At 39.5% G+C, this 20,457-nt stretch overlaps 1 protein-coding gene across 6 annotated transcripts in view; it reads left to right on the top strand.

Annotated features, from left to right (window-relative positions):
* Positions 1-20,457, top strand: part of LOC132405281 (F-box/WD repeat-containing protein 11) — a 309,413-nt gene that overhangs the window by 218,613 nt on the left and 70,343 nt on the right. For all 6 annotated transcript variants that reach the window (XR_009515793.1, XR_009515794.1, XR_009515792.1 and 3 more), the window contains one exon: positions 15,824-15,902. Coding sequence is in view for 3 of the 6 variants with exons in the window: in XM_059989965.1 (XP_059845948.1) it covers positions 15,824-15,902 (79 nt within the window). In the remaining 3 variants the exon portion in view is untranslated. The remainder of the gene's footprint in view (positions 1-15,823; positions 15,903-20,457) is intronic.

Below are 20,457 nucleotides of genomic sequence, written 5' to 3'. Positions count from 1 at the left end.
TACTATATTCTGCCATCAAATTTGACCTACCAAAATGAACACTTCACACTTAACTGGGTTGAATTCCATCTGCCACTTCTCAGCCCAGTTTTGCATCCTATCAATGTTTCATTGTAACCTCTGACAGCCCTCCACACTATCCACAACACCTTCAACCTTTGTGTCATCAGCAAATATACTAACCCACCCTCCACGTCCTCATCCATGTCACTTATAAAAATCATGAAGAGAAGAGGTCCCAGAGCAGATCCCTGAGGCACACCACTGGTCACCGGCCTCCAGACAGAATATGACTTGTCTACAGCCACTCCTTGCCTTCTGTGAGCAAGCCAATTCTGATCCACAAAGCAATGCCCCTTTGGATCCCATGCCTCCTTACTTTTTCAATAAGGCTTGCATGGGGTACCTTCTCAAATGCCTTGCTGAAATCCATATACACTACATCTACTACTCTACCTCCATCAATATGTTTAGTCACATCCTCAAAAATTCAATCAGGCTCATAAGGCACGACCTGCTTTTGACAAAGCCATGCTGACTATTCCTGATCAGATTATGCCTCTCCAAATGTTCATATGTCTTGCCTCTCAGGATCTTTTCCATCAGCTTACCAACCACTGAAGTAAGTTTCACTGGTCTGTAATTTCCTGGGCTATCTCTACTCCCTTTCTTGACTAAAGGAACAACATTTGCAACCTTCCAGTCCTCCAGAACCTCTCCCGTCCCCATTGATGATACAAAGATTATTGCCAGAGGCTCAGCCATATCCTCCCTTGCCTCCCACAGTAGCCTGGGGTATATCTTGTCCGGTCCCAGTGACTTATCCAACTTGATGCTTTCCAAAAGCTCCAGCACATCCCCTTTTTTTAATGTCTATATGCTCAAGCTGTAAGTCATCCCTACAGTCGTCAAGGTCCTTTTTTATAGTGAATACTGAAGCAAAGTATTAATTAAGCTATCTTCTGGTTCCATTCACACTTTTGCAGTGTCACACTTGGTCCTATTCTCTCATGTCTTGTCCTCTTGCTTTTCACTTACTTGTAGAATGCCTTGGGGTTTTCCTTAGTCCTGCTTACCAAAGTCCCTTCTGGCTCTGCTAGTGTCATTCTTAAGCTCCGTCCTGCTAGCCTTATAATTTTCTAGATCTCTATCGTTACTATTATTATTGATATTTCACAAAAATAATCCATAGTGCAGTTTTCTTGCACATTTCCTTAGATCTTGTTATGTACAGGGAGGCAAATAAAGGGAAACAAAATCTATTTTCAGTATATCCTAGAAGAGAAGCTACCCAAGGATCTTCATAATTAGTAACTTGTTATCTCTGTGTGGCTTATTAGTTTTACCCGCATTCTAGCTTTGTATCTATATCAACTACACACCTGGTAATTTGTTCTGAAGGACAGTGATTTTCAGGAAAAAGCAATACATTCTGATAACTAATCTCCCTTTTTCTCACCATAATTTAGAATCATTTTATTCCCTGACAGTGATATAAGCTTCAAAGAGCAGAAATACCATCTCAGGTTAAGATGAAAGGGAAATTGGTTTAATATCAAGATTACACCATACTTAATTCCTCACGCAAGGGAGCATTCTTAGGACATCTGTCTTCTCAGGCCCTCTTCAAGCGTTTGGAGAGTATAGATTCAGTTTGTAAACATTCTGTCATAATACAGTCTGGTTGACCAAGGAATCAGTGTGGTGAAGCTTTACTGCACTTCCTTCAAGGAAAGTATTTTAAACGAGACTATAACCATGCACAGATTTGACCTTACCAAAGTTCTATGCAACTCCAATAGGACATTTGTTCTCCATTCTTGGGAATTAGTATCAATTCCAATTGCTTTCCCAATTTCTTGTTATGTCTTCATGCTGAATTTGGGTATCCTTGTACAAAATGCCCCATTATGGAAGTGATTGCAAATGGAATCGGTAGAGAAATGTGAAGTTTTTAACAACCAATGTATTCTTGTGTTCTTTTTTTGATTTACAACATTGAATCACAGTGGATTTAATTTGGCTCTTTTTAATACTGATCAAGATTCTTTCGTGTCAGATCTCTACAAAGTGATCTAAATTAATTACAAATATAAAACAAAATAATTGATTGAGTAATTATTCACGTTCCTCAAGTCAGTATTTTGTAGTTGCACCTTTTGCAGCAATTACAGCCTTGTGTCTGTGTGGATAGGTCTCTATCAGCTTTACAAAGTTGCTCAAGCTCTGTTAGGTTACATGGGGATTGTGAGTGAACAGCCCTTTTTAAGTCCAGCCACAAATTCTCGATTAGATTGAGGTCTGGACTCTGACATGGTCACTCCAGGATATTAACATTGTTGATTTTAAGCCATTTCTGTGTAGCTTTGGCTTTATGCTTGGTGTCATTGTCTTGCTGGAAAACAAATCTTCTCCCAAGTCACAGTTCTCTTGCAGACTGCACCAGCTTTTCCTCCTGGATTTCCCTGTATTTTGCTGCATTCATTTTACCCTCTACCTTCAGAAGCTTTCCAGGGCCTGTTGCAATGAAGCATCCCCACGGCACAATACAGTCATCACCATGCTTCATGGAAGCGAAAGTGTGTTTTTGATGATGTGAAGTGTTTGGCTTATGCCAAACATAGCATTTAGTCTGATGGTTAAAAGGCTCAATTTTTGTTTCATCAGACCATTAAACCACCGTCTTGCTGATTTCAGAGTATCCCACATGCCTTCTGGCAAACTCTAGCTGAGATTTCATGTGAGGTTTTTTTTCAACAGTGTCTTTCTCTTTGCCACTCTCCCATAAAGCTGTGGCTGGTGAAGCACCTAGGCAACAGTTGTATGCGCAGTCTCTCCCATCTCAACCACTGAAGCTTGTAACTCCTCTACAGTTGTCATATGTCTCTTGGTGACCTCCCTTGCTAGTCCCCTCCTTTCATGGTCACTCAGTTTTTTTGAGGATGAACTGCTCCAGGTGAATTTACAACTGTGCCATATTCTTTCTATTTTCTTTAATGGTTGACTGAACTGTACTCTAAGGGATATTTGGTGCCTTGGAAATTTTCTTACATCCATCTCCTAACTTGTGCTTTTCAATAACTTTTTTGTGGAGTTGCTAGGAGTGTTCTTTTGTCTTCAATGTATAGTTTTTGCCGGGATACTGCTGGGTAAGCAATTGGACCTTCCAGATACAGGACTGTTTTTACAACAATCAGTGGAACCACCTTGACTGCACACGGTGATCACCATTTAACTAATTATGTGACTTCTAAGGCCAATTGGCTGCACCAGTAATGACATGGTATGTCATATTAAAGGGGGTGAATACTTTTGCAATCAGTTATTTGTAACTGATTTGTATCACTGTGTAGAGATCTGTTTTTACTTTGACACAAAAGTCTTTATCTGTTTATCAGTGTCAAAAAAGCCAAGTTAAATCCACTGTGATTCGACGTTGTAAACCAATAAAGCATGAAAACTTCCAAGGGGTGTGAATACTTTTTATAGCCACTGTAGTTTAGGCAGATTGTGTTTTTCTATTATTGTGACATAGATGAAGATCAGACCACATTTTATGAGTAATCAATGCAGAAACCAGGCAATTGCAAAGGATTGACAAACTACTTCTCACAGTTGCACCTGAGGATTCTGTGATACCTGTAGTTACAACTAGGCAATCTGAAATAAGTCCCATTTCCAAATTAAAATCAGAAAAGGGTGGCCGTCCATAGCACATTGTGCAACGGCTGTTTTCAGGACAATGACTTTTTAATCAGAGCAGAGTTTCAGATCAGTTCTGATTTTCTCTCTCCATGGATATTGCCTGACCTATTGAGGGTTTCCAGCATTTGTGGTTTTTTAAATTTTCATGTAGGCATCTGGTTTTTGTCAGTTAATTAATCACCCATCTATTCCAATGTGAACTCGAAACTGCGTTCCTTTGTAGTGTAACACTTTACACAGCAGCTTGTGCAATGCTTTTAATCATCCTCAATGGCCTCCAATAAATTGTCAAGCACAACTTTAGCCACACAGCTTCTCTTTTTTTTGTAATTTATTTTTTTTATTGAAGTTCATCATCAAATAAACATTTCCATAAGATGTATTTCAGACATTGTACACATATATCATATAATCATATATATCACAAAATCTCCACAAAGTATTTATCTGGGTATACTCTTATAGAAAAGAGTGGAAGGAAAAAACAAGCAAAAGGAAAGAACTATGTACAAGTAGGGAGTGATCTTTTTATTTTCAACATATTCATTGATTTGTGAGAATAAAATCAGGCCTATGAGGCATTATGTAGTTAAACCATTTTTCCCAGTATGAATCAAATTGTTCCAGCTTATGATTAACAGATGCTGTAATCTTCTCCATTTTGTAAATGTCCATTGAAATTTCCATCCATGTATTTAAAGTTGGGCTCTCCTGTGATAACCATTTCCTAGTAAGAGTCTTTTTTACCAGCCACCAAATATTTATCTCTTTTCGACCATTCTTGAGGTATATATCCAAAATATATGGTCTTACTCTCCAGGGGTATTTCACATTTAAAGATGTCTTGTAGGGCATTGTGTATCCCCCTCCAATAGTTTTTGATAACAGGGCAGTCCCAAAAAATATGATAATGATTTGCATTTTAATTTCTACAATTTCTCCAGGAAACAGGGAGGTTACTATCATAATGGGATTTCTGAGAGGGTGCAATAAAATATCTTATCAAGTTTTTCCATCCAAACTCCCTCCATTTCTGTGAATTGGTACACTTCCATTGATATCTCCCTATTGTTGTCCATTCTTCCTCAGATATAATTGTCCCTCCTTCCTTCTCCCATTTTGTTTTAACGTATGAAGTCGAATGTGTCTCAAGATTTGACAACCCCTTATACATGTTTGAAATGATTCTACTACCATTATCTGAATTATATGCTTTTCTAAATAGCTCTATCAAGCATGTATTTGCCTTGGTTACATTTTTAAGTATCTTAGTAACATATTGTTCCATCTATAAATACCATTTAAAAAATCTTGTTTTTCTAATAAGTGTTTCTCTTTAAGCATTTCAAAACTGAACAGTTCTTTTGTTATGTTGCAAAGAACTGTTATTCCTTTAGCTGTCCAGTCCTTAAATCTAGCATCCAGTTCATTTGGTGTAAAATCAGAGTCATATGCACACCATTTAAGAATTGCAATATCTCCCTCTAGATTATATTCTTTTATAGTAGTTTTACATATTTTAAGAGTCAATTTCACCCAAGGGTTATCAATAGTATTTATGTACCTTTGCAGGTTGTTATCAGCCAAAATTGCTTGTATGGGGATGGGAAGTACCCGCTCCTCAATATTTTTCCATTGAGTGTCATATGATGGGTTGCATCAACATATCACAGCTCTCAACTGTGCTGCAAAATAATAACCTCTAAGAGAAGGCAAGCCCCATCCCCCCTTTTCCTTTGCTAATTGCAAAGTTTTGAGACGAACTCTAGGCCTTTTACCCTGCCAAAGATAGCTTGGTAGCATCTTGTTCCATTCATTGAATTGATTTTGATTAATCTCTATTGGTAGGGTCTGAAAGAGATATAACAGTCTGGGCAGTATATTCATTTTAATAGACTCAATCCTTGAACTAAGACTGAAAAAAGGGATCAGGTTCCATCTTGCCACACAGCTTCTCTTTTATCATAGTTTGTTTCTACGTGTCTTATTGCTACACTTATGATAATGATTTGCAACATTAGGTGGATTACTGATATTAACTAGCCTCCCTCCTTTCATAAATAGTGTTACATGATTTGAAATTTTTCAGTCTGGAAGAATCTTTTCAGGACATCTGGAATTTTGAGAAGTAGAAACCAAAACATCTACCTTAATAACCCATGAGACCTAAAGGGTTTTTTGGTCTCCAGTCGGTTAATTAATATATTTTTTACTAATAGCTGCTTTAAGTTCTTCTTTTTCCTTCTTTCCTGGAATGATTTTAGTGTCTTTCAATGTGATGAAGACAGATACAAAATAATCAGTTATTAGTTCCCCTTGCCTCAGCTTTGTCTTCCCAATTCATTGTAAAACACTATCATGTTATGCTCTTTACCAAAGGATCCATAACTTGGAGATAGTAAATCTATCACATCTCAATACAAGTGATCAGGTCTAAAACAATTTGTTCTCTGTTTGAATTGGTTCACCAGTGTTTTGTATTGAATGCATTCCATGAAGTTATCCTCAAGACTACACACAGAAGTAGTTGAGAATTACGATCTCCATTTTGTAACATATGGAGTAGGTCGCATTCCTAGCGGCTCTCTCTTTTAATATATTTTATATCCCACTAACAGATCCCTTTTAGTTTTGATAATTTATTACTCCTACTGAAGGACTTATTATTTCTACTGAAGGATTTATGACTTAATTACAATGGCTGAAAAAAGTCGTTCAGGTCTTCAACTGAGAAGCAGTAAGACTTTTCCTGAAATGGAGCAAACGGAACAAACCAAGAAAACGGAGGAATCTGTTTACACTAGCGGGAATATTTTCTTCAATACAAGACATGAAATCGGAATTTGGATCGCTTAATGTTAAAATTGATAAGCTGGCCGGTTCAAACGGGAAGCTTGAAAAAGCTATTTCTATGATTCAAGACTCTTTGAAAAACTTGGACTCTCAACTTCAAACACTTCAGCAGACTACAACCCGAATTGAGAATGAGCATGATCTATTCACACAAACTATTAAAGATCAAGGAATGAAGATATCTTCAATGGAAAAGAAAATCAATGAAATTACCTCGGAACTATCTAAAACGAAGAAAAGAATGGTTGATTTAGATAGTAGAGGGCGTCGGAGGAATCTGCGTATTCTGGGACTGCCTGAAAATACTGAAGCTGGTGATCTGTTAAAATTCTTTTCAGATATGTTGTACTCACTTTTCAATGAGACCCTTAAAGCTAGCCCCTTAATTGACAGAGCCCACAGAATTCCATTTTCTCGGCATTCAGCCGAATTACGTCCTCGAGCAGTTGTACTTTCTTTGCATTATTATATGACTAAAGAAGCTATTCTTCGAGAAGCCAGAAAGAAGCGGAAATTAATCTTTAATTCAACACAGCTTGGTGTAGTTGAAGACTATCCTCCTGAAATTTTTGCCGAAAGAAAGAAATATCGAGAAGTTATGAGTGAAATTAAAAATTTGATTTAAGTCCCTCCCTTCGCTGTCCAGCAAAGCTGATAATTTTCCCTGAAAAATCTCAACCATTGAGAATCTACTCTCCTCAGGAGGGATGGGAGTATATTAAAAACCTTAAAGTGAAGCCTACTGAATAAAATTTTCAAGTTATTCCGATTACTCAATAGGCAATTTGGAAGTATTTGCTGTATGAGTTGTTTATGGATCTTCTGAGTTAAGTACATTCTATACCTTTTCATTCTTTGGTATGGGATGTGGCTGATTTAAATTTTTTTTACCTTATTAGTAATTAGTACATATATAACTGTTTTGTAGGGAACCTTTATAGTATTGTACTTTAATGGTCCGTGTAGGACCTGTTGTGTATTAATCTTTTTATTTCTTTTATTTGTTTCAATACTTATAGTTTTAGGTCTGTTATATATATATATACACTCATTTATTTTTCTTTTTCGAGAGAAAGAATATTGTTTGTAATATTATTTGCTCAGATTTATTCCTTTTTTTGAATGTGTTTAAGCTACTTTAGCTGATTCTAAGATGGCCGTTGTTGATTATGTTTTTATTACTGTTAGACATAACATTATAGTAGTTGAATTCTGCCCATGTCTTGCTTTATTTTAATATACGGAGCTGCAAGATGGAGAACAGGGTTAAGGGTTATTAGTCAGCATGGGATCAACCTATCAGTTCCTTAATTATTACCTTTTGGGAGGCGGGAGTGGGGAGGGGTCTATTAGAGTAGTTATTTTCTTGATTGGGCAGTTCTTTTGATGGATTTCTTTTTTGTAAATGCATCACTCCTTCTGGTTGTACCCGCGCCTTTTAGTTTAATCTGTACTTGCGTAACATTTCTTTTATTGTGTAAAAGTTGTGTGCAGTTCTGGTCACCGAATTATAGGAAAGATATCAATAAATTAGAGAGAGTGCAAGGATGTTACCTGGGTTTCAGCACTTAAGTTACAGAGAAAGGTTGAACAAGTTAGGTCTCTATTCATTGGAGCGTAGAAGGTTGAGGGGGGATTTGATCGAGGTATTTAAAATTTTGAGAGGGATAGATAGAGTTGACGTGAATAGGCTGTTTCCATTGAGAGTAGGGGAGATTCAAACGAGAGGACATGATTTGAGAGTTAGGGGGCAAAAGTTTAAGGGAAACATGAGGGGGTATTTCTTTACTCAGAGAGTGATAGCTGTGTGGATTGAGCTTCCTGTAGAAGTAGTAGAGGCCAGTTCAGTTGTGTCATTTAAGGTAAAATTGGATAGGTATATGGACAGGAAAGGAGTGGAGGGTTATGGGCTGAGTGCGGGTAGGTGGGATTAGGTGAGATTAAGAGTTCAGCACGGACTAGGAGGACCGAGATGGCCTGTTTCCGTGCTGTGATTGTTATGGTTATATGGTTATATAATATTAAATTCAATTTTAAACATGGATGTTAATAAAATCAATATAATATCTTGGAATTGGAACGGTGTCAATCACCCCATTAAGTGTAAAAAGATTTTTAAGAAATTAAAAACACTTAATGCAGATATTATTTTTATTCTATACGAAAAAAGGATGAGGACAGGTTTTTCCGCTTCTGGGAAGGGCCTTTGTTCCACTCGCTGTCGGATATTAAAATAAGAGGCGTTTCTATATTTCTTAGTCCGAAAATTCTTTTCGTACACTTTACTACTACTACTGATTCAATTGGAAGACAATTAATTGTTACTGGTTTATTATGCGAGCAAAAGGTAGCTCTGGTGTGTGTATACGCACCTAATGTAGATAATTCAGATTTTTTTGTAAGAAACTTTTTTCTGAGTTAACGAATCTCAATGAATATAAGCTGATCATGGGTGGTGACTTTAATTCATATTCAGCAGCCTTGAGAAAGAAAACTAAAGCTGAATTTTCAGTGCTTATTAATAAAATTAAACAGATAAAGCGTATTCAGTTAAACCTACTGAAGACCTATATAAAGAAAGGGTTGAACTTCAATCACAGTATGATTTGCTTCTGACCTTCCCCATTGAACAGCAAATTTTTAAATCTAAATGTTTATTTTATATACATGGGGAAAAATCTGTTAAGCTTTTAGCGGGTCAGTTAAAGGCTGGGATGGTCAGAAGACAGATTTTAAAAATTCGTCGACCAGATAGAACAGAAACTAGATCCTTATGAAATTAATAAGATATTTATGGACCTATTCTAATCTTTATAAATCTGAATTCTCTGATAGCACTATTTTTATAAATAGATTTTTGCAAAGGTTAAACATACCTCAGATTTCGATTCAAGATGTTGATATGTTAGATGCACCTATTAAACAAGAGGAGATAGCCAAGGCTATATCCTTTATGCAATTAGGTAAAGCTCCGGGACCTGATGGTTATTCGGTAGAATTTTACAAGACTTTTCATGAAATGCTTATACCACATCTTCATCAAACATTTACCGATTCTACATCCTCTTGGAACCTTCCTAAAACTTTTTATGAGGCACTAATTTCATTGATTCCAAAAAAAGGAAAAGACCCACTGGAATGTGTATCCTATAGACCTATTTCTTTACTGAATGTAGATTTTAAAGTTCTCTCTAAGATTCTAGCAAATAGGCTTGAGAACATCTTGCCTAATGTTATCTCAAACGATCAAACAGGATTTATAAAAAATAGGTACTCACGTTTTAATATTCGAGGATTGTTAAATATCATTTATTCCCCCTCAGCCAATGAATCTGAATGTATTGTATCTTTGGATGCAGAGAAAGCCTTTGATAGGGTGGAGTGGCCTTATTTCAGGTTTTGAAGAGGTTTAATTTTGATCCAGGATTTATTTCCTGGATTAAATTGATTTATCATGCCCCGGTAGCTGCGGTTATAACTAATAATGAAAAGTCTCCTTATTTTAGATTATATAGAGGTACCCGTCAGGTTTGTCCCCTCAGTCCGTTATTATTTAATTTGGCTTTAGAATCACTTGCTATTGCTCTTAAGGATTCTGATTCTGGGCAGGGTATTAGGAGAGGGGATAAATTGCATAAGGTTTCATTGTATGCAGATGATTTATTAGTTTACATTTCAAATCCTAGGAAATCTGTTCCTGTTAAGTTATCTACATTTATGGAATTTGGTATTTTTTCTGGATATAGACTTAATTTACATAAAACTGAATTATTTCCTATTATTATTCTGATTATTATGATCAAATACCTTTTAATATTGCCAAAAACCATTTTACTTACCTTGGTATCAGAATTACTAAAAATTTTAAAGACCTATATAGGTACAATTTCTTCCCTTTAGTTGAATATGCTCAACACGTGCTTTCTAAATGGTCACCTATGTTGATGTCATTGATAGGTCGAATAAATGCCATAAAAATGGTTATTCTACCAAAATTTTTATATATATTTCAAGCAGTTCCCTCTGTTGTTCCTAAAACATTTTTTGATAAAATAGATTCTCTGATTCTGTTTTATGTTTGGAATAATAAAAGCTCAAGAGTGAATAAACTTTTATTGCAAAAACCAAAAAAAGATGGAGGACTCGCTTTGCCAAACTTTAGATTTTATTATTGGGTAATTAATATTCTTTATATTACTTTTTGGATTTATGATATAGATGACCAAGATCGCCCTTCATGGTTACAGTTGGAACATAGAATAGTACAGCACATTACAGGCCCTTCGGCCCACAATATTGTGCCGACCCTCAAACCCTGCCTCCCATATAACCCCCCACCTTAAATTCCTCCATATATCTGTCTAGTAGTCTCTTAAACTTCGCTAGTGTATCTGCCTCCACCACTGACTCAGGCAGTGCATTCCATGCACCAACCACTCTCTGAGTGAAAAACCTTCCTCTAATATCCCCCTTGAACTTCCCTCCCTTTACCTTAAAGCCATGTCCTCTTGTACTGAGCAGTGGTGCCCTGGGGAAGAGGCGCTGGCTGTCCACTCTATCTATTCCTCTTAATATCTTGTACACTTCTATCATGTCTCCTCTCATCCTCCTTCTCTCCAAAGCCCTAGCTCCCTTAATCTCTGATCATAATGCATACTCTCTAAACCAGGCAGCATCCTGGTAAATCTCCTCTGTACCCTTTCCAATGCTTCCACATCCTTCCTGTAGTGAGGCAACCAGAACTGGACACAATACTCCAAGTGTGGCCTAACTAGAGTTTTATAGAGCTGCATCATTACATCACGTCTCTTAAACTCTATCCCTCAACTTATGAAAGCTAACACCCCATAAGCTTTCTTAACTACCCTATCTACCTGTGAGGCAACTTGCAGGGATCTGTGGACAAATACCCCCAGATCCCTCTGCTCCTCCACACTACCAAGAATCCTGCCATTTATTTTGTACTCTGCCTTGGAGTTTGTCCTTCCAAAGTGTACCACTTCACACTTCTCTGGGTTGAACTCCATCTGCCACTTCTCAGCCCACTTCTGCATCCTATCAATGTCTCTCTGCAATCTTCGACAATCCTCTACACTATCTACAACACCACCAACCTTTGTCGTCTGTAAACTTGCCAACCCACTCTTCTACCCCCACATCCAGGTCGTTAATAAAAATCACAAAAAGTAGAGGTTCCAGAACAGATCCTTGTGGGACATCACTAGTCACAACCCTTCAATCTGAATGTACTCCCTCCACCACGACCCTCTGCCTTCTGCAGGCAAGCCAATTCTGAATCCACCTGGCCAAACTTCCCTGGATCCCATGCCTTCTGATTTTCTGAATAAGCCTACCATGTGGAACCTTGTCAAATGCCTTACTAAAATCCATGTAGATCACATCCACTACACTACCCTAATCTATATGCCTGGTCACCTCCTCAAAGAACTCTATCAGGCTTGTTAGGCACAATCTGCCCTTCACAAAGCCATGCTGACTGTCCCTGATCAGACCATGATCCTCTAAATGCCCATAGATCCTATATCTAAGAAACTTTTCCAACAGCTTTCCCACCACAGACATTAGGCTCACTGGTTTATAATTACCAGCACTATCGCTACTAGCTTTTTTGAACAAGGGGACAACATTCGCCTCCCTCCAGTCCTCCAGTACCATTCCCGTGGACAATGAGGACATAAAGATCCTAGCCAGAGGTTCAGCAATCTCTTCCCTTGTCTCGTGAAGCAGCCTGGGGAATATTCCGTCAGACTCCGGGGTCTTATCCGTCCTAATGTATTTTAACAATTCCAACACCTGCTCTCCCTTAATATCAACATGCTCCAGAACATCAACCTCACTCAAGTTGTCCTCACCGTCATCAAGTTCCCTCACAGTGGTGAATACCGAAGAGAAGTATTCATTGAGGACCTCGCTCACTTCCACAGCCTCCAGGCACATTTTCCCACTTTTATTCTAATCGGTCCTACCTTCATTCCTGTCATCCTTTTGTTCTTCACACAATTGAAGAATGCCTTGGGGTTTTCCTTTACCCTACTCGCCAAGGCCTTCTCATGCCCCCTTCTTGCTCTTCTCAGCCCCTTCTTAAGCTCCTTTCTTGCTACCCCATATTCCTCAATATAGGGACCCATCCTAAACCTCATGTATACTGCCTTCTTCCACCTGACTAGATTTTCCACTTCACTTGTCACTCATGGTTCCTTCACCCTACCATTCTTTATCTTCCTCACCGGGACAAATTTATCCCTAACATCCTGCAAGAGATCCTTAAACATCATCCACATGTCCATAGTACATTTCCCTGCAAGAACATCATCCCAATTCACACCCGCAAGTTCCAGCCTTATAATTTGCCATTCCCCAATTAAAAAATATCCTGTCCTCTCTGATCCTATCCTTTTCCATGATAATGCTAAATGTCAGGGAGTGGTGATCACTGTCCCCCAGATGCTCACCCACTGACAGATCTGTGACCTGACCCAGTTCGTTACCTAATACTAGATCTAGTATGGCATTCCCCCTAGTCGGCCTGTCAACATACTGTGACAGGAATCCATCCTGGACACACTTAACAAACTCTGCTCCATCTAAACCCTTGAAACTAATCAAGTGTCAATCAATATTAGGGAAGTTAAAATCACCCATGATAACAACCGTGTTATTTGTGCACCTTTCCAAAATCTGCCTCCCAATCTGCTCCTCGGTATCACTGCTGCTACCGGGGGCCTGTAGAATACCCATAGTAGAGTAACTGCTTCCTTCCTGTTCCTGACTTCCACCCATACTGACTCAAAAGAGGATCCTGCTACATTACCCACCCTTTCTGCAGCTGTAATAGTATCCCTGACCAGTAATGCCACCCCTCCTCCCCTTTTCCCCCCTCTCTATGCCTTTAAAAGCACTGAAATCCAGTAATATTGAGAATCCATTCCTGCCCTGGTGCCAGCCAAGTCTCCGTAATGGCCACTACATCATAATTCCATGTATGTATCCAAGCTCTCAGTTCATCAACTTTGTTCCTGATGCTTCTTGCATTGAAGTACACGCACTTTAGCCCTTCTACCTTACTACCTTTACACCCTTTATTCTGCTTCTCTTTCCTCAAAGCCTCTCTATATGTTAGATCTGGCTTTACTCCGTGCACTTCTTTCACTGCTCTATCGCTCCGGGTCCCACCCCCCTTGCAAATTAGTTTAAACCCTCCCAAACCATGCTAGCAAACCTACCAGCAGGGATATTGCTCCCCCTCGAGTTCAGGTGCAACCCATCCAATCTGTACAGGTCCCACCTTCCCCAGAAGAGATCCCAATGGTCCAAAAACCTAAAACACTACCCCCTGCACCAACACCTCAGCCACGCATTCAACTGCCACCTCCTCCAATTCTTACCATCACTATCACGTAGTACTGGAATTTTGGAGGAAAATTCAGTAATGGGGTTTTCTTCAGCTTCTTTATTAGGAGCTCCCCTTCTGTTTTCGCTCTCCAGAATAGGTAGACAAGCTCTCAACCCTATTGTTAAACATTCCTTAAAAATTAGGTTTCAGTTTTGTAGATTTTTTGAATTAAATGATTTTCTACTTTCTAGTAATATTTATTCTAATTTCGTTTTTAAACCAGCAACTTTGGATAAAGGCTTTTTTAACGTGCAAAACTAAGGGAATAAAAACTTTTTTAGATTTGTTTTTACAAGACTGTTTAATGTCCTTTTCACAGTTAATGGATAAATATGATATCTCTAATACACGTTTTTTCAGATATTTACTGGTTAGGAATTTTTTATGTGAATTTTTACTGAATTACCCCTCGGCCTACTCTTTAAATTTGGCTTAAGCTATTTTTCAGTTTAAACCTTTTCAAAAACAATTAATAGCTATCACTTATAAACAGTTAATGCTCGCACATCACCTAATGATAGGGTTCAACGCATCTGGGAAGTAGAACTTCAACATTCACTTTCAGATTATCAATGGAGTAAAATTTATTATTTAGTCAATAATTCATTTATCTGCGCACGCCATATCTTAATTCAGTTTAAGATAGTACACAGGGCCCATATGTCTAAAGATAAATTGGCGCATATTTTTCCGAATATAAGCCCTATTTGTGACAGATGTAACGCAGAAGTGGCTACTCTAACTCATATGCTTTGGTCATGTGTAAGTTTAAACAATTTTTGAAGGGATGTGTTTGGAATATTATCTAAAGTTATAGATATGGATGTTCAACCTAATTCACTTACAGCAATTTTTGGGATTATTCCAGAGGAAGCAAGTAAAGTGTCTGCTTCCGCTCAACATGTGATAGCTTTTTCAGTGTTACTGGCTAGGAGAGCTATTTTGCTACACTGGAAAGAATCTAACCCACCCACTGTTTTTTATTGGCTCTCCTCCATTATGTCATGTCTAAGCTTGGAGAAAATTAGAAGCCGGACATTTGATACATCCTTTAATTTTGAACAAGTCTGGTGACCCTTTATTCAATATTTTCACATGAGCTATTTATCTATCTATCTATCTATCTTTCTTTATTCTCTTTGGGGAAAATCCTTGTCCGTGAAGGTTCGGAGATGACTGGAAGGATGTTTTTTTTTCTCTCTCTTTTTTAAATTTTATCCTCAATTGGACTGCCCAATCTTTCTTTTTCTTACTTTTTTCTTTCTCTTTGTTTTGTTTCAGTTAGTGGGGTTTTTTTTTCCTTTATCAAATAAAATTTCCAATCTTTTTTTTTATGATTGCTATGAGGAGTTGTAGTGTTTTTTTACCATTGTATATATAACAGCGTGATATCTTACCTAAAAGCACAAAATGCTGGCAGAACTCAGCAGGCCAGACTGCACCTATGGGAGGAGGTAGTGACGACGTTTCGAGCCGAAACCCTTCATCAGGAGGGTGAAGGGTTTCAGCCCGAAGCGTCGTCACTACCTCCTCCCATAGGTGCAGTCTGGCCTGCTGAGTTCTGCCAGCATTTTGTGTTTTTATTTATTTCCAGCATCTGCAGATTCACTTGTGTTGCCATAATATTTTACCTACTTGATTTTGATATTATATACTTCATTTTTATTATTGCTGTTTGTATGTCTTTTATATTATCTGTTTGCTAAACTCCTGCTCTGATTTGTATATTCTTTATTTGAAAATCAATAAAAAGATTGAAAAATGAAATAAGAATTAAACTTGATGACTATGTGCAATGGTTTAGATAGATTTCATTGCTCACACTTAGCTTTGCGTTTCTTCTCCCTCTAGCAAAATCAAAGTATGGGACCTGCAAGCTGCCCTTGATCCTCGTGCTCCAGCAAGTACTTTATGTCTACGCACTTTGGTGGTATGTATCAATGTTCTGTGTGGCAATTGGAAGGCTTCTCTTTAACTATCATTGCTTGGACCCAGGAAATAATACACACAAAGTACACTGCAGATGCTGTGGTCAAAGCAACACATACAACACGCTGGAGGAACTCAGCAGGTCGGGCAGCATCCGTGGAAATGAGTCGTCAACGTTTTGGGCCGAGACCCTTTGTCAGGACTGAAGAGGGAGGGGACAGGGGCCATACAAAGAAGGTGGGGGGAGGGGGGAAGGAGAAGGCTGGTAGGTGCCAGGTGAGAAACCAAAAAGAGGAAAGATCGAGGGGTGGGGGAGGGGATAGTCTGGAAAGGAGAAGAAGGAATGTAAGGGGAAAGCAGTATGGGTAGTAGAAGAAGGCAGAATCATGAGCGAGGTGATAGGCAGCTGGAGGAGGACGCAGATTGAAACTTCTTCTCCCAGAGAGTTGTGGAGGTGTGGAATGCACTGCCTCGGAAGACGGTGGAGGCCAATTCTCTGGATGCTTTCAAGAAGGAGCTAGATAGATATCTGATGGATAGGGGAATCAAGGGATATGGGGACAAGGCAGGGACTGGGTATTGATAGTGAATGATCAGCCATGATCTCAGAATGGCGGTGCAGATTCGAGGGGCCGAATGGTCTACTTCTGTACCTATTGTCTATTGAATATTGAATTCTCCAACTTACGGTGAACACTGAATTCTCCAACTTCCAGTAATACCCTCCCTCTCCCTTCCCTCATCCCAGTTTCACTGTGCCTCCTCCTCCAGCTGCCCATCACCTCTCTCATGATTCTGCCTTTTTCTGCTACCCATAGTGCTTTCCCCTTGCATTCCTCCTTCGTCTTTCCTGCCTATCCCCTCCTTGCTTCCCCTCCCCCATCCTTTGATCTTTCCGCTTACTGGTTTTGCACCTGGCACCTACCAGCCTTCTCCTTCCCACCCTCCCCCCACCTTCTTTATACGGCTCCTGCCTCTTCCCTCTTCAGTCCTGACAAAGGGTCTTTGCCCGAAATGTTGACTGCTCGTTTCTACGGATGCTGCCCGACCTGCTGAGTTCTTCCAGCTTGTTTATACGTGTTGTTTTTTCATAATACATTTGGCTGTGCATTCTGTGCTCACGGTATGCTCTTTTCTATATTAGAGAGATCAAATGCAGATTGCATGATCACTTTGCCCAGCATTGGTGCTCAGCCTGCAAGATAACCCTGAGCTTCGGATTGCTTGTCACTTCAATTTTCTCTTCCACTTTCTTGGCTTCCTCTGTTGCTCTAGTGATGCCCAGCATAAGCAACACCACCTTATTTTCCATCTGGGGCATTAAGGCTGTCGGGGCATGAAATTGATTTGACTGCTTCAGGTAACCACCCTTTCCTCCCTGCACAAATCTGGCTGTATTTTCTGATTTGGTTTTATATTGGCTTTGAAGTAATTGCTTCTTTCACAATTTTGTTCTGCTCCATGTCACAGATAATTCTCCCTTTCTATCAACTCTTTTCCCCTCTTTGCAACCTCAACCATACATTTTCCTCATTTTTCCAGTTCTGATGAATTTTTGAGCGCTCTTAGTACTTTCATTTTTAGATCTCCAGAAATTAATTACCCTCGTGGAGAATACATGACCCTGCTTTTCCTAACAGCTCTGCTGCAGTAACCCCAGTGACCTCATTTCCTGGTTGTGTGTTTATGGTGTTTCCCCAGTGTTTTCCAACTTCCTGCCACATCTTACAATTGGGCCAGAAGTGGGGAGTGGGGTCAGGAGAACTGAGGTCGAGTTACTGAACCTGAGAGAGCACAAGCTATAGAGGAAAAATGTGGAAGGATAGGACTGAGTCAGAGCTGTTGGGCTGAATGGCCTCCTTCAGCATCATACAGAAATATAACAATGTAAGAAACAAAATCATCAATTGCTTTCATGGTGGAGTTGAATGTATACTTGAATGCTGCAATAGTCTTGGGTTAATCATTGGGTCACTCTTTTGCTACCAACACTTCTACAGAAAAAACTCTTTCTGTGTTCCATGCTTCTCTTATACTGAAGATTGGAAGAAAGCCATTTGGGCCGTTGAATTATATAATGCAAATTGGAGGTATGATAATGTAGTTGATATGTTGGGTGCTTAACTCAAGCATGCAAATTCAAATCACCAGAAACCTGGACTATTATTCTGGTGGTATAGGTTTCTATCCCTCTATAGCAGGAATGAATGCAAATTCATATTAACAGTTTCATAAATGTCATATAACAGCCCATATTTTTCACTGATATACTGTATCTTTAGGGAGGCTGCTCTGCTGACCTTACCTCGTCTGATTTTACTTTCTGCATCATACTGATAGGATTTGAACATAGAAATACAGCATCAGGCAGGCCATTTGGCACATGATGTACGTATCTTGTTGCCAAATTTATGCTAAACATCTCCCATTCCCTGTTTCAATCTAAAAGCCTCTTAAATCCCTGGGTCCAGATGGTCTGCATCCGAGGGTTCTAAAAGAGGTGGCCCAGGAAATTGCGGATGCAGTGGTAATCATTTTCCAATGTTCCTTAGATTCAGGATCAGTTCCTGAAGATTGGAGAGTGGCTAATGTTGTCCCACTTTTCAAGAAGGGAGGGAAGGAGAAAACGGAGAACTATCGCCCTGTTAGCCTAACGTCAGTCGTGGGGAAGATGCTTGAGTCCATTATTAAGGACGAAATAGTGGCACATCTAGATGGCAGAAATAGGATTAGGCCGAGCCAGCATGGATTTACCAAGGGCAAATCATGCTTGACTAATCTGTTGGAGTTTTTTGAGAGTGTAACAAGGATGTTAGACGAGGGTAAGCCAGTAGATGTTGTGTACCTAGATTTTCAGAAGGCATTCGATAAGGTGCCACATAGGAGATTGGTGAGTAAAATCAGAGCTCATGGCATTGGGGGCAGGGTTTCAACATGGATAGAAAACTGGTTGGCAGATAGAAAGCAAAGGGTAGCAGTGAATGGGTGTTTCTCAGACTGGCTGGAGGTGACTAGTGGGGTACCACAGGGCTCAGTATTGGGACCACAGCTCTTTACGATTTATGTCAATGATTTAGATGAGGGCATTGAAAACTGTATCAGCAAGTTTGCTGACGATACTAAACTGGGTGGCAGTGTGACATGCGAAGAGGACGTTAGGAGAATACAGGGAGACTTGGATAGGCTGAGTGAGTGGGCAGATACTTGGCAGATGTCATTCAATGTGAATAAATATGAAGTTATCCACTTTGGAAGCTGGAACAAGAGGGCAGAGTATTGTCTGAACGGTGTCGAGTTAGGTAAGGGAGAAATGCAAAGAGACCTAGGAGTCCTAGTTCACCAGTCAATGAAGGTGAATGAGCAAGTGCAACAGGCAGTGAAGAGGGCAAATGGAATGTTGGCCTTTGTTACAAGGGGAATTGAATACAAGAGCAAGGATGTTCTTTTGCATTTGTACAGGGCCCTGGTGAGACCACACCTGGAATATTGTGTACAGTTTTGGTCTCCAGGTTTAAGGAAGGACATTCTGGCAATTGAGGAAGTGCAGCGTAGATTCACTAGGTTGATTCCTGGGATGGCAGGGCTGTCTTACGCAGAGAGATTGGAGAGATTGGGCTTGTACACGCTGGAATTGAGGAGATTGAGAGGGGATCTGATTGAAACGTTTAAGATAATTAAAGGATTTGATAGGATTGAGGCAGGAAATATGTTCCAGATGTTGGGAGAGTCCAGTACCAGAGGGCATGGATTGAGAATAAGAGGTCAGTTATTTAAAACAGAGTTGAGGAAGAGCTTCTTCTCCCAGAGAGTTGTGGAGGTGTGGAATGCACTGCCTCGGAAGACGGTGGAGGCCAATTCTCTGGATGCTTTCAAGAAGGAGCTGGATAGATATCTGATGGATAGGGAAATCAAGGGATATGGGGACAAGGCAGGGACTGGGTATTGATAGTGAATGATCAGCCATGATCTCAGAATGGCGGTGCAGACTCGAGGGGCCGAATGGTCTACTTCTGCTCCTATTGTCTATTGTCTATTGTAAATTTCACTAAACTGCCTGTTTCCACTTTAGCTCTACCTGCCACCCCCGTGTCAAAAAAAAGCGCTTGCCCTTCACAGCATCTTTCAAATCCATCCCCCCCCCCCCCCCCCCACATTAAAAGCATGCACTCTGGTGTTTGCCATTTACACTCTGAGAAAAGACTCTGACTGTCTACACCATCTATGCCTTTATAACTTAAAAAATCTTCCATCATATCTCCTCTTAGCTTCTGATACTCTAGAGTAGTGGTTGCCAACCAGTCGATCTTTGAGACTTTCCCAATAAATCCCGAAAAAAATGAAAAATAAATACAGAAATTCTGTTGTAATGTGAGCATTATAAAAATAAGTAATACTAATTAGGATAATGATAATATAGCAATACTGAAAGCTGTTTGTAAAGAGAGATTGTTTCCTGGTTGCAGGGTTTTAGTTCTGTTCTCATGAGCCCAATACTCATGTGTGTATAGCTCCCCCACCACGCACCACGGTGGAAAAGACCGGAAGTAAAACCCTGC

Source organism: Hypanus sabinus, chromosome 15, assembly GCF_030144855.1.
Source record: "Hypanus sabinus isolate sHypSab1 chromosome 15, sHypSab1.hap1, whole genome shotgun sequence".
Taxonomy (NCBI): domain Eukaryota; kingdom Metazoa; phylum Chordata; class Chondrichthyes; order Myliobatiformes; family Dasyatidae; genus Hypanus; species Hypanus sabinus.
This window is presented reverse-complemented; position numbering and strand designations above follow the sequence as displayed.